General features: G+C 42.8%; 2 protein-coding genes, 1 long non-coding RNA gene, 3 other non-coding genes and 1 pseudogene across 6 annotated transcripts; 3 read left to right on the top strand and 4 right to left on the bottom strand.

The window, feature by feature from the left end:
* Positions 1-5,610: 5,610 nt before the first annotated feature.
* Positions 5,611-8,144, bottom strand: LOC119323822 (60S ribosomal protein L37-2-like). The gene is made up of 4 exons (XM_037597530.1): positions 8,059-8,144; positions 7,811-7,946; positions 5,985-6,086; positions 5,611-5,885 (listed from the first exon to the last, which is right to left on the bottom strand). Exons 1-4 carry the CDS (start codon positions 8,059-8,061, stop codon positions 5,845-5,847), a joined length of 282 nt encoding a protein of 93 aa, XP_037453427.1. The 5' UTR covers positions 8,062-8,144; the 3' UTR covers positions 5,611-5,844.
* On the bottom strand, positions 6,978-7,056 carry LOC119327009. The gene has a single exon (XR_005158342.1). It is a non-coding gene; the product is annotated as a small nucleolar RNA Z199 (small nucleolar RNA).
* LOC119327007 lies at positions 7,243-7,324 on the bottom strand. The gene has a single exon (XR_005158340.1). It is a non-coding gene; the product is annotated as a small nucleolar RNA Z199 (small nucleolar RNA).
* On the bottom strand, positions 7,415-7,511 carry LOC119327033. The gene has a single exon (XR_005158362.1). It is a non-coding gene; the product is annotated as a small nucleolar RNA R64/Z200 family (small nucleolar RNA).
* Positions 8,145-11,912: 3,768 nt separating the features above from the next.
* On the top strand, positions 11,913-19,030 carry LOC119323921 (annotated as a pseudogene).
* Positions 19,031-19,306: 276 nt separating this feature from the next.
* On the top strand, positions 19,307-22,089 carry LOC119323920. The gene is made up of 4 exons (XM_037597632.1): positions 19,307-20,862; positions 20,933-21,119; positions 21,195-21,314; positions 21,380-22,089. Exons 1-4 carry the CDS (start codon positions 20,786-20,788, stop codon positions 21,488-21,490), a joined length of 495 nt encoding a protein of 164 aa, XP_037453529.1. The 5' UTR covers positions 19,307-20,785; the 3' UTR covers positions 21,491-22,089.
* Positions 22,090-23,389: 1,300 nt separating this feature from the next.
* Positions 23,390-26,020, top strand: LOC119321980. The gene is made up of 2 exons (XR_005155324.1): positions 23,390-25,476; positions 25,551-26,020. It is a non-coding gene; the product is annotated as an uncharacterized LOC119321980 (long non-coding RNA).
* Positions 26,021-26,059: the final 39 nt, after the last annotated feature.

The following is a 26,059-nucleotide window of genomic DNA, read 5'->3' as shown; positions in this document are numbered from 1 at the left end:
TCCGCCCCTGCACATGCCAAATGAATTAGGTTGTCTGTGCTGAACAACCAACCCAAATTTTTCTATAGTTCCTATCAAGAAATAATTCTAAGTCATGCTAAATCAACGGAAAAACTAACGCCCACACGTGTGGGTGTTCGCACATCGCCCACAGGCCTCCATCACCACTCATTTTGCCACGTATAAACAGATGACATCAGCAGAAATCTTTTTGGTTTTCGGCTTAAAAATATTTTATCTCCTAATTAAAAAAGCGAATTAAAAATCCGTTTTCACTTTTAAATCCGTCTCGACGAGATCTTCAAAACAAGACCCCATGTTGATATGTTTCGACAAAAAAAAATTTGCTCAAAAGTTGCCATGATGTTTACACTGTAGTTGTCATGGTGCTTAAACTAAAGTTGCCATGTGACAGTTTTAGTTTGTAGATCATGGCAATTTTAGTTTTTGATGATGGCAATTCCAGTATTTTGACCATAAAAATATTTTTTTGCATGAACCATGGCAATTTTAAATGCATGTATCATGGCAATTTTAGTTTATGGTGCATGGCAAGTCTAGTTTCTTAATTCTCCGCTTTATAATATGTCAAAATTTACTTTTTAATATAGAAGAAAATAGCTGAAACATAAGATGGCAACTTTAGTGTAAACATCATGGCAATTCATGTGCAATAGACATGGCAACTTTTAACCAAAAAAATAATTCATCAAAATATATTGATATGAGATCTAGTTTCAAAGATCTCGTCGCGAGGGATTTAATGGTGAAAATGGATCTTCAATCAGATTTTTCATTTAAGAGATAAACATTTTAAAAACTGAAAATTCAAAAAGATTTCCACATGCATGCATGCGATGACATGGCGTAGTCTGTATGTTATAGAGCGTGTGGACGGATTTAACTCCCACCACACGTGTGAGCGTTAGCGTTGTCCTAAATCAAAGCATGACGAGAATTTCAGATGTGCAACCAAAATAGTTCTTGCAACAAAAGAACACCTTTCTATTGGGAAAAATACGAAACTGATCCCACACTACTGAAAACAGAATTCTCAATGAGGTTACAGATGTTATTAAGAATGTGTTGCTTGAGTGATGTTACAATAAAAAAACACGCAGGCAGTATATACCACAGTAAAATATGAAGAAGAAAAATGAAGGATAAACAAATGGAGGATAAATATTGGCCCACCGACACCTTTGAAATTACGAAAATTCACAATAAAGAACAATGATGTATAGTACTCTCATTTGCAAATATGAGCCGTGGAATTGGGTCTTTGACACTGATGACGGACTCTGTAATTTGCAGTGCAGCAACCTGAGAATCGACTTTCAGTGGTACCGCTAATCTAGAAACAACAAACTCAGAATATTATGAGAGTAATTAACTTGAATTTGGGAGTTACTGCTCCACTCACACAATGCAGAATCTAAGTAAACAGCGCACTGCAGCAGTATACAGACATGTCCGCTATCTAAGTGTCATGCCCAATAACATCAGACGATAAACGAATACGAAAGAACTAGACTAATGGACACATGGACGGACTTAACTGCCAATGCGACTTGAACTTTCAAGAACAAGGGAGGTCCTCGGCATGCGCCTCTGAATTCTGTCAGCATCCTCCAGATGTAAAAGGGCTGGTCTAGCAACCACTGCAAACACAGGTACCCAGCAAATGCAAAGCATTGCCTGCCATTAGATGAGATGAAAAAAATGTGATGAAAGCATGCTTCTCTTTGACTCTTGCGATCCACATACAACATGCATCTGCAATGGATACTGATTATGCCTAACAATTGCTGAGCACGCTCAGTTCCAGATACATAAATAACTAGTAATTAGTTGTTCGACTTCACTATTCTTTCCAATTAAAGTTATTTCTAAAAAAACAATTGAAGTTCAAGACTATGAATTTAGCATGATGATGATGATGCTTCAATCAAGTAAATGGACCAACATGGATGGGTGCAAACTTTCTAGCTGCACAGAACAGTTGTCATTACAGTCGAGTCTTGTTGATGCATGAACATATAGTCACAAAGTAACATAATCTCACAACTCAAATAATGTTGCAGAAGCCAATTTACCATGAAGCTAATTTATATTACTCAATTAGTTAGGTGTGACTACAGTATATGAATAACCGAGTGCCAATTGTATCCTACTACACTCCGGTAGATATTTCACTCTCATTCACTGTATTTATTTCTAAGAAAATTCGAAGGGTTGCTGTTGCAACAAGAGATAATATAACTGCTTCTATAGACTGATGTGGAGTAATTAATAGGAGGCCATCAAAAAAAAGTGACACAGTACAACTCTGATTATTTATATTTTCAGCGGTAACATAACATTTCATTTGAAAAATATGCGACGAATCAAAGCATGGAAAAAGAAGCCAGCAACAAAAACATTTGTGTACTGATCTATTCTATACCCAAGGGCACTTGGGCCTTTTGCACTGGCACAGATGTTTTGTAGAAGGGTTGGGAAGCATGGAACCAGGCACAACACTAGACATGAAAAGGAGTACAGATCAAACCAAAAATTAACTTTTGCATTATCCATGTACAACAATATCTCCATTTGAATCTCTCTGAAGATTACAGTTGAAAACGCAACAGAGCATCTCACCCATGGCTGCCTTTTTTTTATCAGCAGAACATCATTCATCAATTTGGAGTTGCCAACTGCATTCCTCCATCCAGTGGTAGGCGGGACAGCAATGACACATATGGGAGAAATGGCCTAGACCTCTCATAGTCGGGGTGAATGTGATATACAACCGTGCTTTCATGATGATCCAGATGTGTCATTGCATGTGGGTGTACTCCAGTGAATTTTAGGGCCAAGTAGTCGACCTGAAACCTCTTCAATGGAGCAACATTTGAAAGCTTCCGCAACGGTTCCCAAGGCACGAATATGTCATCAGGGCCAGACGCATCCCACTGATAAATCCCAACACTAAGAGAACTCGAACACATGAAACTCTTGGGTGGGCGCATCGCCGTCGAAGCCCAGGTAGGCACGGCGGTGGCCGTCGGTGTAGCCGGAGTGAGGCAGCACAAAGTAATCTCCGGTGGCTGGATTGGAGACCATGTAGAGAAACTTTTCATCACGCCGAGCGCAGGTGAGGGGTGGAATGACGCGGGTGAGGAACAATCCGTCGGAGGAATCCTCGGGGTATAAGAAGCAGTCCGTGCGGTCGGGCGGCACCGGCAGGCGTGGGGAGGCCTTGGGGACGCTCGCCCAGTGGAAGGCGGACAGGTCGGCGTAGCTGACGGCGAAGCCGGGGGCCTGGTCGCCGGTGACGATGTGGAAGAAGCCTGCCAGGGTCTGCGCGGTCCTCCTCCGGCTCGCGGGGTCGGTGATGACGGCGCGCCAGGCCGGGCACACGCGCTCGCAGATGCGGAGTGATTTGTAGGGCACGCGGGAGAGGATCTCCGCGGTTAGGTCGTCGGTGAGCCTCGAGAACGGCTCCTCCACCGGCTTCTCCATGGCTTGGAAGGTACGGCGGCCGGAGTAGGTAGGTAGCTTGCGACGGGGGATGGATGGGCGGCGGCGGCGGAGTGGCTTTTCGGGCTGGGGATTCCACGGAGTGGTGGCCGGTGAGCGGTGACTGAGGGAATGGTACGGGATAGACAAGGCCCACCATGAACTTGTTTACAATAATTTAATAACTAAAATAAAAGACAAAAAAGTTTAGAGGTTTTTTCTAGAACAAGCTTAGACATTCTTTTGCACTTGTATATAAATTTTCACGAACAGAAGTCGAGTGTTGACTTCATGGCTTTTTTCTAACAGAAGTCAACGGAGGTTTTTCTTTTTTTATTATTTTTTTTACAAGTAGGAAGGTCAATTTTATCTCAAAAATGTTTTCAAAATTAGTTGACTTCTTATTTAATTAGTATAAAATTCATATAGAATGTATACGCCCATAGACCAAAAGTTCCCCTCCTACTTGTAATGTCCTAAAAGGTCATCCCATGGAGCCATCGAGGAACAAGAGTTTGAACGGAACTTGTGTCAATTGTGACAGTCTTGTTAAATATACCACTCTGGTACCAAAGCCATAGACAAATTTACTCAATATGTAATGGTTCATGTAATATCAAAATAAATTATTACAAAAAGTGACTATCAGGGGGATCTGTGTGTCCGTTCCCGATCTCCAGGCGCTGAGTTTGCTAGTCTACCGGCAGGTCCTCGATGAGGTGGGCCACGGCGTTGACACGCGAACGTGTAGTGTTGAGGAAATTTTTGTACCATGTGTTGTGTTACATTTCCTTTGCCATATCGCACGACTCGATGAGGAGATTGGGTGCGGTGCAAAGGTCTCCTCGATCCACAAGCATGGCGAGGGGTGGGGGATCGACACTGCACTTAATCCCCACTTGCTGCTAGGTGTGTGTGTGTGTGTGTGTGTGCCCTTCCTCATTCGCACTCGAGTTCTTCGTAGACCGCACCCGTTCGCCATCGAGATCCACTTTTCCCTAAATCGAGCGATGAGCTCATCGACGATCGGTGAGGGAGGAGTGGCTACTGATGTTCACACAAGGTGATGCGTGCAAACTGGCGATGATATGCGAGATCCAATCCGGGCACAAGACCAAGAGCTATATGAAGCAGGAGTCCATGGTGGTGTTAGAGGAGGTGTCTGTTCGCTGGGGCAGAAGAGAGGCACATGTTGGAGGTGGCTTTTCTCATGTTTCATTATTAGGCTTTGCTCCACAACAATGAGAAAGTGGACAGACGGGAAAAATGATCCAACCCAACCGAAGAGGAAGGCTAAATCATCATCAGCTACACAAAATGCACAACAATGACGATACCAATGATGGTGATGATGTTGGAGACGCAATTGTGTTCAATCATATTAAGGATATAATAATGCTTTCCCCTTGAACCCCTTGCAGAAAAAGTAGGAAAATGGACTGAAATTGTTGGATAAGTGGATTTGCAGTATCTCACCAATCAGAACAGCGAATATTCCCATTGGTCATTACTGAGCCTCGTGACTCCGGCCGTGTTGATATCTTCGTATTATATGTATCCATCTTGACTCGTTCTTGACTCGTCTTCGGTGTATCGGTAGTTCATTGTATTACACTTTGAACTAACCTAGAGGCCGTGCTTAGGCGAAAATCAATATCAGTGAAATAATCTCAGAACTCTAGAAATCGTGAAGAATTTCTTTCATTTTGTTAAATATCACGAATATAGTGGAAAAAACTACATTCCTTTGAATGGAATTGTTCATTGGGTTCGACTTGTTGTTCGACTGAACAGATCATAGCACGCAAAATTAAGTTGGAGGAAGTTCAAAATTAGAAGGACTTGAAGTGGCCTGAGGTCAAGGCAATGGAAGTGGATGCCAATGTCCTTGCTCGGGCTACTCATTTATTATTTAGAAGCTCAAGAACAGACTCTCAGTGGACAAATTTTGATGCTCAAGAAGAGGAAGATTGTCCAGAACTGAGCCATGTTTTACTGTACTTTATTTGTTTCAAAATGAAGTGCTCAGGATTCTGTCCCGTGTTTCACTGCAACTGCATACAACTAAAGTATGGTTTATCAAATGCAAGCAGTCAGACAGCAACGTAGCCCTCCAAAATTCACTAGATTGGAAAGCAGATGCCCTTTAAACCCACAAACAATTGTAACATTCAGACAAATTTGGTCTTAGATTCAGAGGTCAATTTCCAAACCCATGCAACAAAACATATCAGATCCATACTCAATTCTATAGCAACAATAGTTTAGGCAGGGTACAACCCAAGCAAAAAGTCTTTAAATTCTAGCTTCAGGGTATTCCTGATGGGGCAAAATCCAGAACTAGTTGGCCGCGGCCCTGTTCCTGGGCGCAGCCTCGGTACCTGAGTTAACAAGCAGCAGAAAGAAGATGCATCAGAACTGGATCAGTTATCGAAGGATGTTCCCGGCATTAATAACTTCTGATAGAGATCGCAATGTACCTTCTCTGAAGTTGCTCTTGAACCTGCGAGGCACATGGCGCATGTACCTCATCCTTCCAGTGCCGGTGGTCTTGCGCCTGATGGCCTTCACACTCCAGTTGTCTGAAGATACGAATGAATCACTACGTTAGCACCGAGTCAATCAAAAACACCAAAAGTGGCAGAAGCACATTTAAGGCTGGCCACAATGGGGAGGAACTTAGGAGTAACATCACACACTCCAATACAACTTTGCTTATGTGGCACATATTTAATGAAGAGAGAGGTGCTTGCGGTAACTAGCTAAGTTAGCGGAACATCACACACTCCAAGAAACAATGAGTCTATAACCTAATAAATACATCGTTGCATGACACTACATAGATGTTCCTACCCACTATGAAGGTAGTAACATAGTCTAGGGAAGTGTGCAAGTTACTAGCTTATGTTCTTGCCCATTGTGACCAGCCTACTAAATCATATGACAACAGAAGACCAGTATTACTATACTATGCAGAGGAAGTGCTATCCAATAAGAACAAAGAACACAAAATTTACTAAATATACTGAAGAACAAACACCATACAGTAAGCTTTCTGTTTGTTAAATTGCTCAATCTTCATTGATGAGAATAGATGACAGTCATGATCAGGTAGCAGCGATGATCATGATCAAATGACTGATCGTTGGTAGTAAAGACCATGCATTCAAAAGTACACCCTCTGTTTCTAAATGTAAGAAATTGTGACAGTTCAAATTGAACAGACAGAATGGCTTACGTTTAGAAACAGAGGGTGTAGTAGTCAGTATTTACAGCTAAGCATGGTAGAAGTCAGAGAAAACAAGTAAATAAGATGGCATGTTAGAAGACAAAAGGAAAATAAAGGAAGGAGAAATCATCAGACAGAAGTACAAATTATGGTCCTGTCATATTACTGCAACTTCAAGAAAACAATATCATGAACAGAATAGCATTTCAAAGGACAAAGGTAAATAGAAGATGAAGCATGGAGAAATCATCAGACTTAAAACTACAAATCACGGGAGTGAAACTCCTGTCATATTGTTGCAGTTTCTCATCATCACTTGAACCACAAAAGATACCAGGCAAGGCAGAAAAATGGAACTACAAATTGTAACAGCTATAAATCATTGGAGTTAAACTTATCCACATTGTTCAATTTACAAACTCATTGGAGTAAAATTATATTTGTTGTGAAGATAGCAGGGCTTCCTTCAGTATGTGGATAGCATAGAAAGGCTCAAACATATCAGGGTGTATCATCAGAGACTTAAATACTAAGAATCAGAGGAGCATAGCTCCATCATATTGTTGCAGTTTATTCCTCATCACTTGACCCTCACCCTCAAACATATAAGCATGCATGGACACCAAGAAAACAGGCTATAACAATTTATAGTTTGAAAACTACCGATAAGAAATGCAGACATTATTGCTCAGAACATGAAATATCTTCTCATCAATGCCAAATGGCATCTCCGAAGTCTGACATGCGTTGTAGATTTCATGATTCATCACAGCATTTTGCAAACCACGGAAACAGCACCGAGCAACCAAATACAGCCGAGAATCTCGCGAACACAGACATCATCATTCACTAACAATTCCCATTGGGAGATCAAACTATGCATCCAACAAGCTACATGAACAGGACACGCCGAAAAATTATGGCCCGAGATAACGAATCGGCTGGTTGCATCTCAATTCGAACAGCCACGGCGAGATGACAACCGCATCCTAATGTGGCGAATCAAATCTACACGCAGGAGCAGCGCCCAACAGACCTGGAGATCTAGAACGGAGGGAGGAGGAGGGCGGAGCTTACACTTGCGGATGCGGGCGGCGGGGTAGCCGCAGGAGGAGCAGGTGCTCTTCTGGAGGTGGAAGCTGCGGCGGCCGCAGCGGATGCAGAGCGTGTGGGTCTTGTTCCGGCGCTTGCCGAAACTGCCGGTACCCTTCGTCTGCAAAAACAAAACCACGGCGACAGGAAAGGGTCAGCGTCTCAGCGACAGGCAACGGCGGAGCAGCGGCGCCGGCGGGGAGGGGGGCTAGGGATCGGAGGCGGAGACGTACCATCGCTTAGGGTTGGAGGAGGCGAGCGAATGGGAGTGGCGGCGGTTGAGGCGGAGTGGCGCAAACCCTACCGCGCTTTATAAGGGGGCGGAGCCGCCGGGTGCCGCGGTGGGCTTTGTTTGTCTGTTGGATTGTTGGGCCGTGAGAATGAGGACGCTGCTTTTGGTCCATCTCGCTTCGACACAAGCCCGATCAGGCGCTTGCGTGAAGAAAAGAAACGTGCACTTGTAAAAAAACATTTGCCTAAAAAAAACTTGTAAAAAAACATGTCGAGAAAATAAGTGCAATATCCCCCCAAATGCTGAAAAAAAATACTTTCAGCCTAACGTAAGCCGAAGAGCGCAGCCATGCAGCTTTGGCCTCCCGTTCACGCGAAAAAGTGGGCCCCAAGGACTTTTCGGCCTACTGTTGACCAAAGAGTACTTTTAGGCCTATTGCTGACCAAAAAGGCCTTTTCAGCCCAGCTACGTATCTCTTCGGCCAATGTGTGGCCGAAGAGTCCTTTTCGGCCAACCGCCGACCGAAAACACCCTCTTCCGCCCACACGAGGCCAACGGGGTCATAGTTTTGATTATTTTTTTTTTTTTTTTTGCATTAGGTGCTATATCATGTGTTGGCTTCCTTCTATGGTATTTCTAGCTAGTTGGATGCTTGGTTTTCTACTATGGTAAATAAATAACTCCTTGACATTCTCAGTTCAGCTTCGTATAACCTGAATATATGTTTATATGTTTACTAATAAAATGGCTTCTGGTGTGTAATTTTTCTTTCTTTCAAATCAGTGTACTCTCATCAAGCCTAGTTCAAAATAAATAAATAATTCGTAAAACAAATTTACAAAGCGCAAGCAAACTACAAGTAACTACCACTGTGTAAGAAAATAGGCACGAAGAGATCACAACATTAACAGGCATCACAAGGAGGTTCACTTCACTCTGTTGTTTGCTCATGGATTATATCACTCCACCTTATTCCCAAATACGAGACAAGTTCAATTCTTCCACATGCTTCAATGATAAGCTACAACGGTGAGGAAGTATACATGAAGACCAAGATCGCTTGGATATCTCACATAACATTATTTATGCGTCAAACACACCAATCATCCTCATATCAAAGGCACACACACGGTAAACTCCAGGTTAATTCTAGAAGATATTCTCATAGACCAAACAAAGCCTCCTATTATGGACCAACATGTGGCCAATCGAGTTGCCACACAACCTCAATCGGCTCCATCTCCGATGCTTGGCGCACCGGCCTGACCTCAGCATCAACACCATCAACAATGCTCTCGTCATGATGGCTATCTGGGAGCTCTTGAGTTTGTAGCATTTTTGCGCCTTGTTCCAACGCCTCCTTCTCATCAACTTTCTGAGTAACTGCACAACATATACACAGTCATATTGTTACTATTTGAAACACTTGATATTTTTTACATCGTTATCTAATATATACACACGCACAACTAATACATGCATATTGATCTCCTTCTTTAAAGAAAAGGGACATGCGGGATCAGCTCCACCCGAGAATCGCGTATGCGCAATTCAAGAGGAAATAGCGGGATTTTTACTCGACCAGGTCATAGATCCCAAAGGAGAATTCCTTTACCCGCTACCGAAGTAATGCCTCCATGTAATGATCCGCAAATTGTAGTAGAAATTGTATATACTAATTTATAGTGTGTGTGTGTGTGTATGCGTGAATGGTCGTGCGAGAAAGTCGATGATCGGTTCTACGAGAAATTCTATTTATATATATGCATAACGTGTAAAATATGTATTAGCATAAAATATGTTTCAAATGAAAAAGAATTAAATGGAAAACACAAAATTAAAAGGAAAAATAAATCATAAAACTAAAAGCCCCTTAACCTTTTAGTCCCGGTTGGTATTACCAACCGGGACTAAAAGTCTCCCAGCCCCAGACCGCGGGCTCGTGCCACGTCGTGGGCCATTAATGCCGGTTCGTGTTGAACCGGTACTAAAGGGGGGGGCTTTAGTCCCCACCCTTTAGTGTCGGTTTCCAGAACCATCACTAAAAGGGCCATATAAGGCGGGGCTATAGCCCGTTTTTCTACTAGTAACATCCACCGCAACTATGAGGCATGTTAAAATTTTCCGCGGTGAACATATGTGACCAAAGGAGGGTCATGTTAAAATTTGAAAAAAAAGAGATCATTTAGGCGTTTTAGTATATTGATTGATTTTCTAGGGGTATAATGTGCAAAAATCAAATTTGAGCTACATGCACACGTGGCATTGCACCAAAATGGATTGGAAAAACATATGTGTCACTGCATGCATGTTTAGTCCCCATGCAAGAAATTTCAAACATTTCAAATCCTGATTTTTAAAATCTAGTAAATCCAAAACTTTGTTGAAATTCATGAAACTTATCGTGTTGTCATATGGACACCAATAGACTGTGGTATTGTATTTTTTTTGTCAAATTTGAGACAAGTTTTGATGCAATCTTTATTTTCTTACAAACAGGAGATTATGAATAATTGGGAACCAATATCTCAATGTCTTCAATAAGGTAACAACACAGAAAGATGTCGTAATTGCCAGGTATAACAAGATTATGATGACATGTGCGGAACGAGGGTGTGATCCCTTACAATTTCCCGTGGATTATCGATGGGTTACTTGATGTGTTTGATGTTTCCATTGCAGTGTTTGAAGTAGCGATTCATCATCCCCGACCATGTGGTATTGCTAAGTACATGTGTTCTTGCGATATCATTTCGATTGTGTCCAATAACACACTGATCATAGGATTGTTGTCGGATGCACACGGTGGCCTGGGTCAGCTTGGACGGTGTCCCCACTCAAACCATGTGAAATGAAAAGGAAAACATGTAATAGATTTAAAAATCAGACTAAATTGCATTAGAATTCCAGTTTCATATGTAGAAGTTGATTGAAATTTTGTGAAGTGGGTGTGTTGTGCGCCTCTACTTGTGAATTATGAAAGCATATAGTTTTTTCTATCATTGAAATGAAGTTTGTTGCCTTTTCCTAAAAAAATGTGCAACTTCTGAAATATTGTAAAATTGTTGCGGAATGGATCTAAAATCTATCCTAACTTGATTTGAACCACATTGCAATTTAAGTCACAAAACTGAAAATTTCAGTTGGTGGCACTTTCCGAGAATACATCCAAATTTTGTTTTGTCGAATTCTTATGAAATGTAATTTAAATTCCTGAATTTCTACTTGTGGCACTTTTGTGAATATATGTGAAATTTCTGATATTTGTTAAATCTATGTAGAATTTATCAGAATTATATATTAACTTGCCGTGAAATGGATTTGTAAATTAGTGAAAATTGTGATATTCCATTTTTCAGAAATGTATCTAAAATTCAATTCGTCGCAACAATCTAAGTGCATTTGAAATTGTGTGATGTTTCCGTTGAAATACAATTGAACATCGGCGAAACAATACTTTAATCATCAGATGAAGACAAGCTTGAAATGTCTATTGAAGCATTTGTGAAACTGAAACAGTGATGTAAAAAGTGAAATAAATATTTGAAAATAGTTTAAAAATAATTAAATCTAAGCAGTTTTGCTAGCCTTCAGGTACCTGAAAAAATGTTTTGTGTTAGTTGATTTGTTTTTCCTCTTGCCTGCAGCAGCCCGTGTAAAAAGTGTTAGTTTTGTTTCAATTGTTTCTTTCTAGCCCAGAGAAGCTCATGTATCTCTACTTCTAATGTAGCAGTTGGTGAATAATCCGCCTGCTATTTTTCGTTGGTTTTATTTCATCTCTCCTCCCACCTTCGTCTGGTTTTTTTCGTCCACTCCCCCACCCCCACCCCACCCCACGCACGCACCCAAAAAACACCCCGCAAAAAACCGCTCCTATCATCCGCCGAGGACACAGAGCCGCCCTCCTCTCCTGCGATCTCGCTGCCGCCGCCCTCCGATCCGCTCCTCCTCGTTTCTCGAGGATACGCAGCCGCATCCACCGATGCCGATCCGGGCAGACGCGGCCGTCGTGGATCACGAGGACACCGCCACCATCAGCGTCTCAGGATCCCCAGGACGCCGACGCCGCCGCGGATCCACTGCCACGCACAGCTCGGGCCCGAGCCGCGATGGGCTTGGCTATGGCCGCTGCCGCGTGCGCCCTTCATCTCCAGGCTCGGCGAGTCCCGCCGCCAGTCACCCCCATCCGACACGGAGTGGGCCGCCTCGATGCACGCCTACTACGCGGCCGCCGCCTCCGCCGCCGGGCACCCCTACGCCGCGTGTCCGCTGCCGCAAGCCCAGGTACGCGGCGCGATCCTCCTCTCCTAGAGCCGCTCTGGAGCCGCAGACCGGCGGCGCGGCGCTGGTGGTGGCGTCGCCTTGTTGATGGTGGGGCTTTGAGTTCTGATCAGTTTTCTTTCCTCTTTCGCGGCGGGATGCAGTAGCACGGCCTGGTAGCAGCCGGGCCAGGGGCCGCGTATGGCGCGCCGGCGCCGTTCCCCATGTACCACCACCCCGCGGCGGCATACTACGCGCACGCGCATGCCTCCGTGGCCGCGGTAAATGCCGAGATCCCCTCCCTCGTTTATATTCTAGCGAAATTGGACCTGACCGTACGCTGTGCGGCCGTGTTGTGAAATTGTCTGCTGCGTTCTGCTCTGCGCAGGGGGTGCCTTACATGGCCGGTGAGTCTGCCTCGGCGGCAGGGAAAGGGAAGAGGGTGGGGAAGACATGGTGTGTCCCTTCCGGCGAGATCAATTCCAGCTCCGGGAGGTACGGCGTGGTTTCTGTGCTTGCATGTGTGCGGCGTGCTCTTGTTTGTCTGTTGGCCGGGTGGGCTGAACTGAATTCAACTGATATGGCTTGCATAGCAGCGATGCCGGGAGCCAGGGGTCATCAGAGAAGGGAGATACGGGCGTCAATTAGAAGGTGCCTCGTTTGGCATTGTCTGAATTATGCTTTTTCTAGCAATCTTTGATTGTTAGTTTTGGTTGATCCACAATTTCACGTATGCTTATGTAATCTGTCCAGGGCTCATCATCATCCGCGAAGAGGAGGAAGTCCTGCGCTGCAAATACAGAAGGTGGGTTATCAGTTATAACAAACCAAATCCTGGATACAAGGTATGATGGGTTAGTTTGGAGAGACAATGACAGGACCAGTTACACTTGGTAAAAAGGAAGAAGTGGGCTTGGATTTGTGTCCTTGTGTCGGTTCGCATCCTTGTGCGGGCACAATTGCACCCTAAGAGAGTGCTGTAAGGGAGTAGTTTGTCTATGTTGGTAGTATGTGAGAATGACAGTTGGCATTTTCAGGTGAGCCATCTCAGGTTGCCACAGTGCAGAATGCTGTAACCGACCCGCCATTGGAAGACAAGGGGAGGTCTGCATCCAAACTGTTGGTTTTGGCACTTGAATATTGGGATGGATCCCTTGAGCGCTTCTCCATCCTCCTTAGTACAGGGGGAGGTGAATGCCGTAGCTTCTTCCCAGAGTAACGCTTCACTGTCTAAGATGGTATAGTTTTCCTATATGAATTCTTTTCTTCAAAGGAAGATCTCTGTTTCTTCCAGACCTCCAGCCTCTGCACTGTCATGATTTTTGAGAGCGTGGTAAAATTGGTAATTGTCATGAATGAATAGTAGTTTTCCTCTCATTTTGGAAAATACAAATAGTGCATTTACTTGCAACTCGCTTTTACTTTAGCCCTCTTTTATAAAAATGTGGTGACAAATAGCATGTAAATGTTTTTCAGATTGCATCTTATATGATTATAACAACCATACCCTTGAGGCCGTGATGAGCAATCAATCTAACAGTATATATTACCGAAGCAGCACCTAAGTCAGAAATTTTATTCCTGCGAATACCATTGGTTATTAAATCACTAAAAGTTTTGGCCAACTGGGATCATCTCAGGCTTCCAGAATTTTAATTAGAATATACTTTCTACTGCTTCTTGAGCAATGCTGCCTAATATACTTGATTTGTTTTAACTGGACTTGATTACAGTAGGGATGTTTACTCAAGTGTCCCTATGAGCTATTACCTGCATGTTGCTAAAATTATCTTCTGGGGATAATATATCTGACATTCTGAACTCAGTTGAACAGCGAAACATATCCAGTTTAGGCAAGTAAGACAACACTGTATCGATTTTCTAGGCCAGCAAATGAATTAACTTAAGATTATTTGTTGGTATAAATTAAATTTCACCATTGAAACAGTATACTAATTGATCTCGATTTCTTCTTATGCTACCTAGCAAGAATGCGAAGAGCTAGGCCAGAAGGTAAGTAAGCTGACTGCAGTGAACGGCACGCTTAGATCAGAACTTGACCAGCTTAAGAAGGACTGCAAAACCATGGAAACATAAAATAAACAGCTGATGGTGAATGCCACACCCCTTTCTGGCCATGCCCTTGATGGCAAAGTTATTTTCATAACTCAAATCTTTCTGCTGACTGTAACCAGTGGTTTTCTGATTAATGCAGGGTAAAATACTAAGTCACGATGATAAAATGCAGCAGTCAGAGGGCCCTAGCGTTGGGACTACCCAGAGCATCCAGGTCCAAGCGCCCGAGCCGCATCCAGGTCGAACCCCGAGACATAAATTTTATCCTGCCATGAGTTTGTAACAACCTTGGTCAAATATTATTATTCTTATTCCTCTCTGGTTTTAGACAAGAACAATAGAGAATCTTAATCCTTCTAATGTCACAGTCCCTGTAGTAGAGCACCTGCTGCCTCAAACTTCAGAGAAGATGTGCACGAATGGCTGTTTTGGTCGCAGGTTACTCCAAGAAGAAGTAGCTAGAATGCCCATGTATTGGTGCATACAGATTGGCGATTGGGAGTTTTTTGAAGGTTAGAATTCCAGCATCTCAGCATCTTCATTATCCAATAGATTAGAAAAGGTCATAAGTTTTGACTGTGTGCCCATTTGTGTGTGCACGTGGGTAAAAGATCCTTGGACATTTTCGTTTTTAGATCTTTGGAGCATCTTGAGCTAGCAATCCAATATACAATATCACTTTTCGTATTACCAAAGCTCAAGAGAAAATATTTTGAATATTGTCCTAACATTATTAGGAATCTGCACCTGAAAGTTATAATTCTTTTGCAGCAAACAATATAGAGAAACAAGAGCCCAATTACGGAGTAGTAGATCATACAAAGGACTGGAGTCAGTCATGGTCCAAGAACGACAGGGAAATTAAACTAAGCACAACATGTCGGAATAATAGCAGAACTAAAACCCTCTTCAGCCCACATAGGTTGTTTTCTTTTCAAAACAAAGATACCCTGATGCATGACAAAGTTGTGGCGTTGATCCCAAAATTATGCTTCTATGGTATACAATATACACTATAAACCTAAGAGCGGGTAGCTTCAGCTTACTTCTGTAGTATGCTTTCTCAATGATAATCTAGCCCATTTTTTATTATATTACTCAGTAATCCTATTGAAAAGCTATATTAAATCCTAACTTTTGGCTCTTCTGATAAGAAAATTAAGGTGAGGAACAACATCTTGCATTGACTGAAAAATACATTTAAATATTCTGACTTCTATAATGTTCTGTATGTATTTTTACCCAGGATAATGTTGCAAGTGGCAGCGAATTTAGTAGGGGCATAGCAGCGAATTTAGTAATATTGTTGTGAACTCATAGGTAAAATCAGAAGGGGAGCCTTGGCGCAGTGGTAAAGCTGCTGCCTTGTGACCATGAGGTCATGGGTTCAAGTCCTGGAAACAGCCTCTTACAGAAATGTAGGGAAAGGCTGCGTACTATAGACCCAAAGTGGTCGGACCCTTCCCTGGACCCTGCGCAAGCGGGAGCTACATGCACCAGGTTGCCCTTTTCATAGGTAAAATCAGTCTCTGTCCAATACAGAGTTGGCATAACTGAGCGTGATCAGGAGGGTAGCGTTATTACTTTGGATTGCTTTACATAGACTGGTATGGCTGATCTTCCCTTCCGTTATTATTGTTGCTTTATGTTTTACTGCCGTTGTTCTTCACTGGATCTTCGGGTTTACAGCTGATAATTGGCATCCATCTTCCAGCGACTTCCCAAACTTTTACTTGCTGAAGTTTCTATTTTATTTTTTCTTTCACTTGATCTTCAGGTTTACAAGGTTATTAATTGGATCCATGTTTCAGCGACCATGTAGAAGTGCATTCGATTAGCTTTCTGCATATTCACAGTTTAGGTTGTTCTGAAATTCTCTTATCAATGCACATGTTTCCTTTTTTATTTAGCATGTGAAGTTCCTTATTTAACACTGATTTTTTGGCCAAATCTGATGATACAGGTTCACCATTGATAAGAGAGAAAATTATTCAAGAAATCGTTGATATGAGAGGCTCCATTGATACCTTCAGAAAGCCGCATCCCAATGTTGTGGGTTACACTTGGGGTGAAAATCAGCGGCATAACAAGAGAGGTGCATCAATATAAGTGTGGATAAATTAATTACATAAATGCTGCAATGGTGCATTTGTTTTTAGATTCCTGTTGTTAACATGGTACCAAAAAGGTATGCGTGCATGCTTGAAAAAATCTTAACATTTGTGAATCTAGCTATTCAACCATCCTTGAGTGATATATATTTCTTTGTACATTGAAATACAATTGAACAACAAGGAGCTTATATCAGTGGTGTATACGCTCCAAAATTGCGGTATCTACCTTCTGCAAATAACATAAAAAATAAGGTTGGGGTTTACAGGGTTATTAATTGGATCCATGTTTCAACGACTTTGTAGAAGTGCATTCAATTAGCTTTCTGCATATTCACAGTTTAGGTTGTTCCGAAATTCTCTTATCAATGCACATGTTTCCTTTTTTATTTAGCATGTGAAGTTCCTTATTCAACACTGATTTTCCGTCCAAATCTGATGATACAAGTTCACCATTGATAAGAGAGAAAATTATTCAAGAAATCATTGATATGAGAGGCTCCATTGATACCTTCAGAAAGCCGCATCCCAATGTTGTGGGTTACACTTGGGGTGAAAATCAGCGCCATAACAAGAGAGGTGCATTACTATAAGTGTGGATAAATTAATTACATAAATGTTGCAATGGTGCATTAGCTTTTAGATTCCTGTTGTTAACATGGTACCAAAAAGGTATGCGTGCATGCTTGAAAAATCTTAAGATTTGTGAATCTAGCTATTCAACCATCCTTGAGTCATATATATTTCTCTGTACATTGAAATACAATTAAACAACAAGGAGCTTATATCAGTGGTGTATACGCTCCAAAATTGCGGTATCTACCTTCCCCAAATAGCATAAAAAATAAGGTTGGGGGTTTTATGATGTTGCCGCAAGCTCTTTCTCTCCGATGCGTCGCTCTCTAGGGTGGCTTGGGCGGAAACACTAACCGCCATCACACGCCGCCCCCCTCTCCCTCCTCCCCCATCGCCGCCATTGATGGGCAGAGCCCATTGGCGGCTGATGGCGGCGGGATCTGGTTCGCACACGCTCGCGTTGGTTGGGAGTGACCCTCACGGTGGTGTGGGTCGTGGAGCTGCTCTTGACGGAATTTGGAGTTGGTGTAACGGCGCACAACGGGGATTCGCGGTGGAGAGGTGCGTGGCTGGGGCTCGCGGAAGGAGAACGTCTTGGCGCGGTGGCTCCTCCTGGAGGCGACTGCGCGGGACAAGGTGGCAACATCGCGGCTAGGCCATGGCGGCGTGGTGGAGCTCGGCCAGGAGTTGTTGCGCTTGTGGCGACCGAGCACACCAGGGTTCCTGGCGCCTCCATCGTGGTGCACCCTCTAGGTCTTGTGGTCGTGGTTGATGGAGGCGGAGGCGTGGGATGGATGGTCCCGATCTGGGTCGCATGGCCATGGCACATGCATCTGTTGGGTGTGGCCTGACGGCTGCGGTGTGCGGTTGTGACGCCCCTTGGTCAGGCATGGAGTGAGCTCGGTATGCTCTTAGCCGTGGGGATGCTGGTAGATGGGTTATGTGCTTTTGCCTGTGCGCGTCTTGGGTGGACCATGACATCTCGGTTACGGTGGCGAAGTGTTGCGGTGGTGGCGGAGTGGTTAACTTGGACGGTGTGGCCCCAATCTGGTGGCGGCGGAGTGGTCAACTTGACCAAGTTGCAATAAAATCATGATATTTCCCCTATTCAATTAATTTGCTCCTACACATCCCATGGTGTATGCATGTCTAGAAAGTAAGGATTTTGTTTCATAATTCATCAAACTAACTATTGAAAATAACAGTGAACTGAATTTGGAGATGGAGGGAGAGACACCCCATGTTGATTATGAGAGAGAGAGAGGGGTTGAGGTAGAGAGAGAAACTTACTGTGGTGCTAAAGGGTGTCGGTTGGTCTATAAGAGGGTGGAGTACGGGTCGCTGGAATTTATATTTGACTAGCCAAGTAGAAGGGGAGTCTTAGTTTCTTTTACAATTTAGAAATGGTTGTTAGTTTATTCCTTCTCATTAAATGGTTTGCTTGTTCCTTTTTACCAATCATCTACCATGGAATGTTATAAATAAGTTTTTGTTTTTAGTCCAAAGCGATATTTCCTCCCATGTTTTTTAGACATATGCATACATGGTTGCGCATCGCAGGCTGGTGCAATACTAAAACCGGTTGATCATTCCTTTTTATGGATGAATTTTAGAATTTTTATTTTGAAAGCAGTCTTTCAACATGCGGTGTATTTTCGGACTAAAATTTTGAATTGTAGGGGTAATCGACTCTTCTGTTGATATGATTGGGAGGTGGCATGAACAAAGTAAAGCGGAAGAAAGCGAGCTTGGACGATGGGCGGCGGTACCAACCTGCAATTGTTTTGTGTTGGTCAAACAGGGGAGGTGTTAGGCACGAACCAATCAACTAGGGCTTCTTGCTTTGACTGTATTGCCATGATGAATAAATGAGCCACGATGAAGTTCAAAAAGTTGTCTTAGCCCCTGTAAAGGTTAAATTTTCTCTTTAATGTTTAGGCTTCCTGGATACTATCGTATAGTAACACTGAGCAAATTAAGTTGGTCCACAGTTGAGGGGGAGGGGAGGGGGTGTGAGAGAGAGGGTGAGAAAGAGAGAAAGTGCGAGGGTGGGAGAGAGAAGTGGGCGGAGAGAGAGAGATGGAGGGTGGTAGACAAAGGGAAACGTTTTTGTGCTGCGCGCCGACCGAGCGTTGGGCCGGTTGCGCCGCGTGCATTCGATCACAGCAAATTGTACTTCTCTCCTTCTCTCCTCTCCTTATCTCTTCCCAATCGGGGGACACACGCACCGCGCCGCGCCTCCCCTCCTTTCCTTATCTCTTCCCAATCGGGGGATCTTATCCACTCACTCTTCCTGGCCCCCTTCTTCCAATCGCTGGAGCGCACCGCTACCGTGAATTCCGACGACGCCGGCGACCTCCTCTAGCCCGACGACCTCCACAACCCGCATCCTACCCTCTCTCAGTCTTCTTCCTAGCACAACGAGCTCCACTCTATTCCGGCCGCCGGCGGTGCGCTGCCTAACGCCTGGCCCGGAGCTGGAACCGGCACAACGAGGTGTTGCAACCCGCCGCCAGCAATGCTGGAATCAGCCACCAGAAAGCTGCAATCGGGCGCCATAGCTGCGACCAGCCAGAGAAAAAGCCGGCACTGCCCACTGGTAGAGCCACAACCAGCAAGCAAAAAAGCTGCAATCGCGGCGCTCGCGAGCTACAACGATGACGAAGCGGATGCAACGGTGCTGGAACCAGTAGAAGGAGATGCTACAACCAGCAGTACCGATCCACGGCAGGTGTTGCAACCATAATTGTCGGAAGGTGGAACCGGCTTTTGTTTTTGCTACGACCGGCGAGAAATTTTGCTACGACTCGACGACGACAATCTATGGTATTTGCTGGAACCGGCAGTTTTGTTTGCTGGAACCAGCTAATTTTTTGCTTCAACTGGCTTTTTTGGTTTCTCTGGTTGCTCGGATTTTTGTTTTTTTGCTGGAAAACAGTGTTGTAAACTCGATGGCGACGGCGAGCCAGGCGGCGGGCGCCGCCGTGCTTCGATTGGTTGCTGGAACCGGCTTGGCGGCAAGCTGCGTTAGGCTTTAGTGGAGTTGCATCTGGCAGTGGGTGTCGCTGGAAACGTTTGCAAAATTGGGAGGCCGTGCGACGACGAGGACGGCGAGGGGCAGCGAGCTGCATTTGATGGCGACGACGGCGGCCATGGAGGACGTCGGGTGGGGCAACCACGCTATGCGAGTGGGCGTGTTGTGTGTGAGCGAATCAGAATTATTTTTGGGAGGAAGAAGAAATCAACGGATGTAGACATCCAGATCGGACGCTCAGGGGCTGACCGGCCGAAAGTTAGGCCGGCGCACAGGTGACTATTAGTCGCCGTAGACAAAGTGTGGGAGCGAGAGACAGATATATAGGGTGTGAAAAAGAGTATGTAAGGATAGAGTGGCACTGACATGTTACAATGAGAGGGAGGAGACATAGAGAGAGCTTTAGTGTGAAATATAGCACAAGTGCACCGTTACGTGTTTGAAATTCAAATTGTGTGTTCATGGAGGTGGAAAATATTTTGTAGGAGGATATGAAACACTTTCGACGAAAATTAGCCGTCATTTTGCTCGATTGAGAGCTGAATAAGCTAAAAGGAGGTCCCATATATCATCAACCTGACGATGAAGAAACTTTAGCTAATTCTGATCTCGAGATCCTAGAGAATCCACCTAACATAGTCGAAGACAAACGTCCTGCCCCAATCACTATCATGCCCATGGACCAACGTGAATTACTTGCTGACCTATGGAACTACATCATGTCGATCGATGATGCCGGGTGTTTGGGGTAAGTATCATGTATCAATAATTAATGTGCACATGTACATTATTATTCTGAAATACCATCCAATTTTTAGGAAGGAATGGGTCCGGAGCTCGACACCCCATCCAATGAACTCAAGTCTTAAGAAACTTCAAGGCATACTTAACATGGAGCAACCTATGGACAATGATTGCTTCAACACCGCTGTGCGTATACTGGCATGTGACAAGGAAGTATTGTTCATAGACCCTCCTATACACTACATGGATCTAAGATTTTATGTAAGTTATCGTAACTCTTCATTCTATGTGGCATTAGTATAAACATGTTGAAATAATATTTCTTTTTTTACTTAGTCCATGATACTAAAGTCAACACGAGGTCAGAAGTTTTGCGAGAAGGAAACTATCCAGACATTGGCAACATTATTTGATAGCTGGCCTGGGATAGACAAAGACATCTCATTGTGCAACATGGTAAGTAAAGTATTTTGTCTATTGTTATCATAGTTTATTGTTATTTCTAATAGCTCCATTTGTAGATTTATCTTCTCTATGCATCTATGGGCCGATACATCTTGTACGTCATCGACAAAGAGGCACGTTGTCTATATTATGGACCCTATTCAAACATCACAATCGTCAGAGGATAAAAAGTTGAGTCACACATTAAAATTAAAAAGTTTTGCAAGGGATTTCAAAGAAGCACTCAAAATAAAGCTGCCTGGTTGGAATTCCAATATATCTAAATGGCAATGTTTATTTCTGTTTGGTATTCCAACGAGTATAGATGGGTAATTAATTCATAATAAATGCATTTATTTTTGTTATCATTATATTCTTTATATTATTAATTTAAAAAATTGCATGAATGTGTCTGGCTATTTTGTTTTTCATTTTATGCTCTGGTGGAACGGTAAATAATTGGTCAAGCCGGTTTGCGCGGTGAGTATTGTCCGTTATATGTTTTAAGACCTTCAGTGTAAAATTTTCATACTAACTACATATATTGTTTGTGCAGGATGTGTATGAGTTGAGAAAGCAATTTTTTATTATACTTGCTAAAACATTGTGCGAATAAAGCTAAATGCAATTTTCCTGATATTGTGAAAGAATTTTTTAAGCGCACCATCTAGATATTGATAGTTTTGTAATAGATGTGAAAGTCGAACATCGCTCAATTTGTTACATGGATATGTTGTTAATCTTTCTTTTTGTTATCAATTTACGTTGCAAAAATGGACTTCAATTATTCAATGAGTGTGTTTGTTTTATATTGTTTGTACATGTGAAATTTAACATGTAACTCTTGCAAACTATTTCAAGAGCCCGTGGCAACGCACGTGCACCCTACTAGTAAAGGCTACTGGTTGGCTGGTGCAGCACACGGTCCACGTAATGTGACGTGTGTGCTCGTGTCCGTGAAGCGGGTGTGTGTGTGTGCTATAATTTAGTTTCGCGTACCGAGGGATTTTTTTCTGAATAATCAAGGGATGGTTAATCGTCGGCATTATTATTATTGTTGTGTGAACACAGTGTATAACATGGAAGTATGTATATGCAGATTATACTACTATATCAACGTTCTTGCATATTGTGGATTAGAGCAAATTTTATAAATCGTGTGTGGATATTTTGTTATTATATTCTAGCATTCCTTTTTCCATTTCTTTCTTGTTATAGGGTAATAGCAATGCCTTAATTCATTCTTTCTTGGAATAATAATATCTTCTATTTTTTATGCCTGTATGTTTTTATTTTGTTTATGTAATGCAACGACGCAGCAAGAAAAAGCCACACTCATACATAGTTATTTTTTGCAAATTATGGAATGCTGCAAGTTCAATGAAACATGTATGCATATATATGTCATCATTCGCATTTTACTATTTTCTTTCGGTTTTGCCAATCAACAAGAAACTGAAATTTCAATCGCAAAAAGAAAAAGAAACTGAAATTTATTTTGTTTCAGTCGAATCGGTGACCATCCGTTTCATTGTGTTGTGATTCCTACTGGCATTCATTCTACCTTATTTTTTTTCATATACATCTTTTTTACTAATATTAAAAATGGTCGATGCGATTTTTTCCTCAGTTGTACTTATTTTTTTCCTTCTAGTTTTTGTTATTATTGTTGCTTGCTTGTTTTTTCATTGTTGCTTGGTTTTGCATTCATCAGCAATTGATGCTGCTAATGGTGCGATATAGTTAATTTTTAACGTGGATACTGTATAACTGAAAATGTACGTCCTCAAGTTTTATGCAATCCATGTGTAAATCATACTATTTGTGTGAAAATGGCACTACTGCATACTTATTCTTGCATATTATGAGACGGTTCGATTTCTATAAAAATTGACTGCAATGTTTTTGTCAAATTTATTTTTTCATTCTTCTTTAAGGTTGTATCAATGCCCTTAATTCATTCTTCCTTCAAAAATTATGAATTTTCTAGTTTTTTGTCTATTTAATTTTTTAAATTTTAATTACTACTTATTTAAAGTTTTCTTCATTTTCTATCTTCTTTTGGGAAATACCCATGCCATAATTCATTCTATTTTAAAATAGCAACTATTTTACTTTATATTCTCATTGTCTCTCTTGTGCCAATGTTTTTGGCTGTAATTTTGTTGGTTTGTTGGCCCAGTTTTTGGCTATCAGGTTTTCTCCCATATTTGCGAATGCGGCAGTGTTTTGATGTTTTAATGGTGCAACGCTATTTCATTTTGTGTTATGAAATCAATTTTTTTTGTATTTGAACTAATTACTTTTATTCCTTTATTTTATTTCTTATTTATGGTTAATATAAATGTGGCTAATTCACTCTATCTTAGTTTTCATGCTAGTGCTAGTGTTTCTGTCCCCAATTTTTATTGTTGTTGCTTAGTTGATTTTTTCTTATCGGATTTTCTATTGTATTTGTCCATATGTACATTTTAGTTATTATTTTGTTAGCTACTATAATATATAATATTTTTTATTTAGAAAACAAAACTATACTATATTTAATGTTGTATGAAATTAAAGGAAAATGAGATTAGTACACATTATGTGTCAGTATGCATAATTACCTGCCAAGTTTGGTAATTATTTCTAATCAAGTTGAAGCACCAGTCAGCACACAAGATGAGCTCAGGCATACGCATGTTGTAGCATCACAACCTCGCAAAAAAAAAGCATCACCGGAGTCTTGGTAGGGCTGGCTACAAGAGGGCCATCATGAGAGTTTTAGTGGGCTTCAATAGGGAGCATCCAGCACGGCATTGGGCTCTGGATAGCATGGTTCGTTGGATTTTTTTTTTGCAGGTGGTTTGTTGGATGTTAAATCAAGGGTGTGGAAAAAAGTGACTAAAACTGAAGTAAATTTCAGGTTCCTGATGCATAGGTGCTCCCAAATTTAACTATTACTAGCACAAATGCCCGTGCATTGCGACGGGGAGAATACCAGTTCTTATGAACCACGATTTGGTGCCACGGAGAATACCAGTACCATCTTGATCTCAGCTGCTAAAGTAGACGTTTGTTTACAATCTATCTTTTATGGCAGATTACTGCGAGGGTAAGTTGACTAAGTCAGAAAAAACTCGCTAATAATTCCTTGACCATGGTAACGAATATACTATAATCGAAATAAAGAACCCAGTTAGTAGAAAATTAGTTTTATGAAGAGCAAAGCATTCGTTAGCAAAACTGAGTTACAGTTTATAGAGTTGTAGAATTAGAGAAAGAAAATGCGTCGAAACCGATAGTTGCAATGAAGAAGTATTGAATATAAACTGCAACTATGGATCTTTCACTTTGCATAGGTTTTACTTGTGCATGCAGAGAATAATTTCAATTCTAGTTTATGGTTCATGTATATGGAACACCTTCAGCCCAGCACCCCACAGGACTTGAGCGACCCACACACTAATCTCTTAGTGTACAATTTTTGGAATCACAAGCATATCTGCATGTACGTGCTCGCTAATATCCTAATACAACAGCCAAGAATGATACACCAAGTTCCCAACTGTCTTAACTGACGGACAACAATAGTTCCACTTCCACATGGAAGTTGAAGTTGACTGACCTAATGATGTGCTCATAAGAATGATTTCTGTCAAGTCATGAGCAATTATATGAAGTGGATTTCAAAGTTCTGTTTGAACAGAAAAGCCATGAGCAATAAACGATGCCTGCACATGTACTAATTAGGGGTCATCACGGAATGGAAGGAGGTCTACAACAGTACTCTGCCGACAAGACTCACATCTCATTCCTGTAGGTAGCGTTTTGGCATACTTTGATATGGGGTTAGATGACTAGGGATGTAGGATTCTGCTTCTCCTGATGCGCTGATGCATCTTTGCTGAGTAGTGTAATGGATGGTGTTGATGTATCCCAAACTCCATTTTCGTAATGAAAATGGGGCCCGGGTGGTCCCTTTTATCGAAAAAGAGATGACTAACATCTAACTGAAGTTAATACAGGAGCAGTGGTGCACCAGAGGTCATGGATGGAGGAGGGCACGGGAAAGGATGAAGTCGAGGATGCGGGATGACCATCAGCTAGTTCTAGCCGCTGCAGGGCGTGCGAGCTCCCCGTGGTCGGAGTCCATGACATCCGCGGCGGTGACGAGCAATCGGAGACGGCCATGGTGGGTGTTTGTGCGCCGAACAAACCAGCTCCTATTTTCTGCTTTCTTCTCTCCCTCACCCCCTTCCTGCCCAGGAGCCGCTGCTGCCATGGATCTGCCCGAGAAACCGTGCTCCGGCCTTCCTCGTCGTCACCAGTGCCTCCCCCCTCGTCCTCCGCTGCGGCAGTAGCCATCTCCGCCGCCGACAAGGGCGTCACCCCTCAGCCGAGCACGCGTCCAGGCGAGGCGGCCTCCATCCTCCGGCGCGAGCACGAGGCCGCCTTCCCGTCCTCCCCCGAGGCCATGGCCGTCTTCACCGCCGACAAGGGCACCGCTTGCCGAACGGACTGCGGGGCTAGGACCGGCAGAGGTCGAAGTGGACTGCCGGCAGGGTCGTGAGGTTAGGTTATTTTTTTTATCTCGACCGTACCGGTTCGGCTGACTTATTTTATGTACCGCGTGTCAAATTTCAAAAGACATAGGGACTTTCTTGCAAAATCGCCGTGATGCTGAACCCGGCAGACTCAACCCGTGCTTCATTATTAGGGAAAAGACTTCATATCAATGAGGCCCAACAAATATATTTATATTGTGTGTGCAGCAA

This window comes from Triticum dicoccoides, chromosome 6B (genome assembly GCF_002162155.2).
Source record: "Triticum dicoccoides isolate Atlit2015 ecotype Zavitan chromosome 6B, WEW_v2.0, whole genome shotgun sequence".
Classification (NCBI taxonomy): domain Eukaryota; kingdom Viridiplantae; phylum Streptophyta; class Magnoliopsida; order Poales; family Poaceae; genus Triticum; species Triticum dicoccoides.
This window is presented reverse-complemented; position numbering and strand designations above follow the sequence as displayed.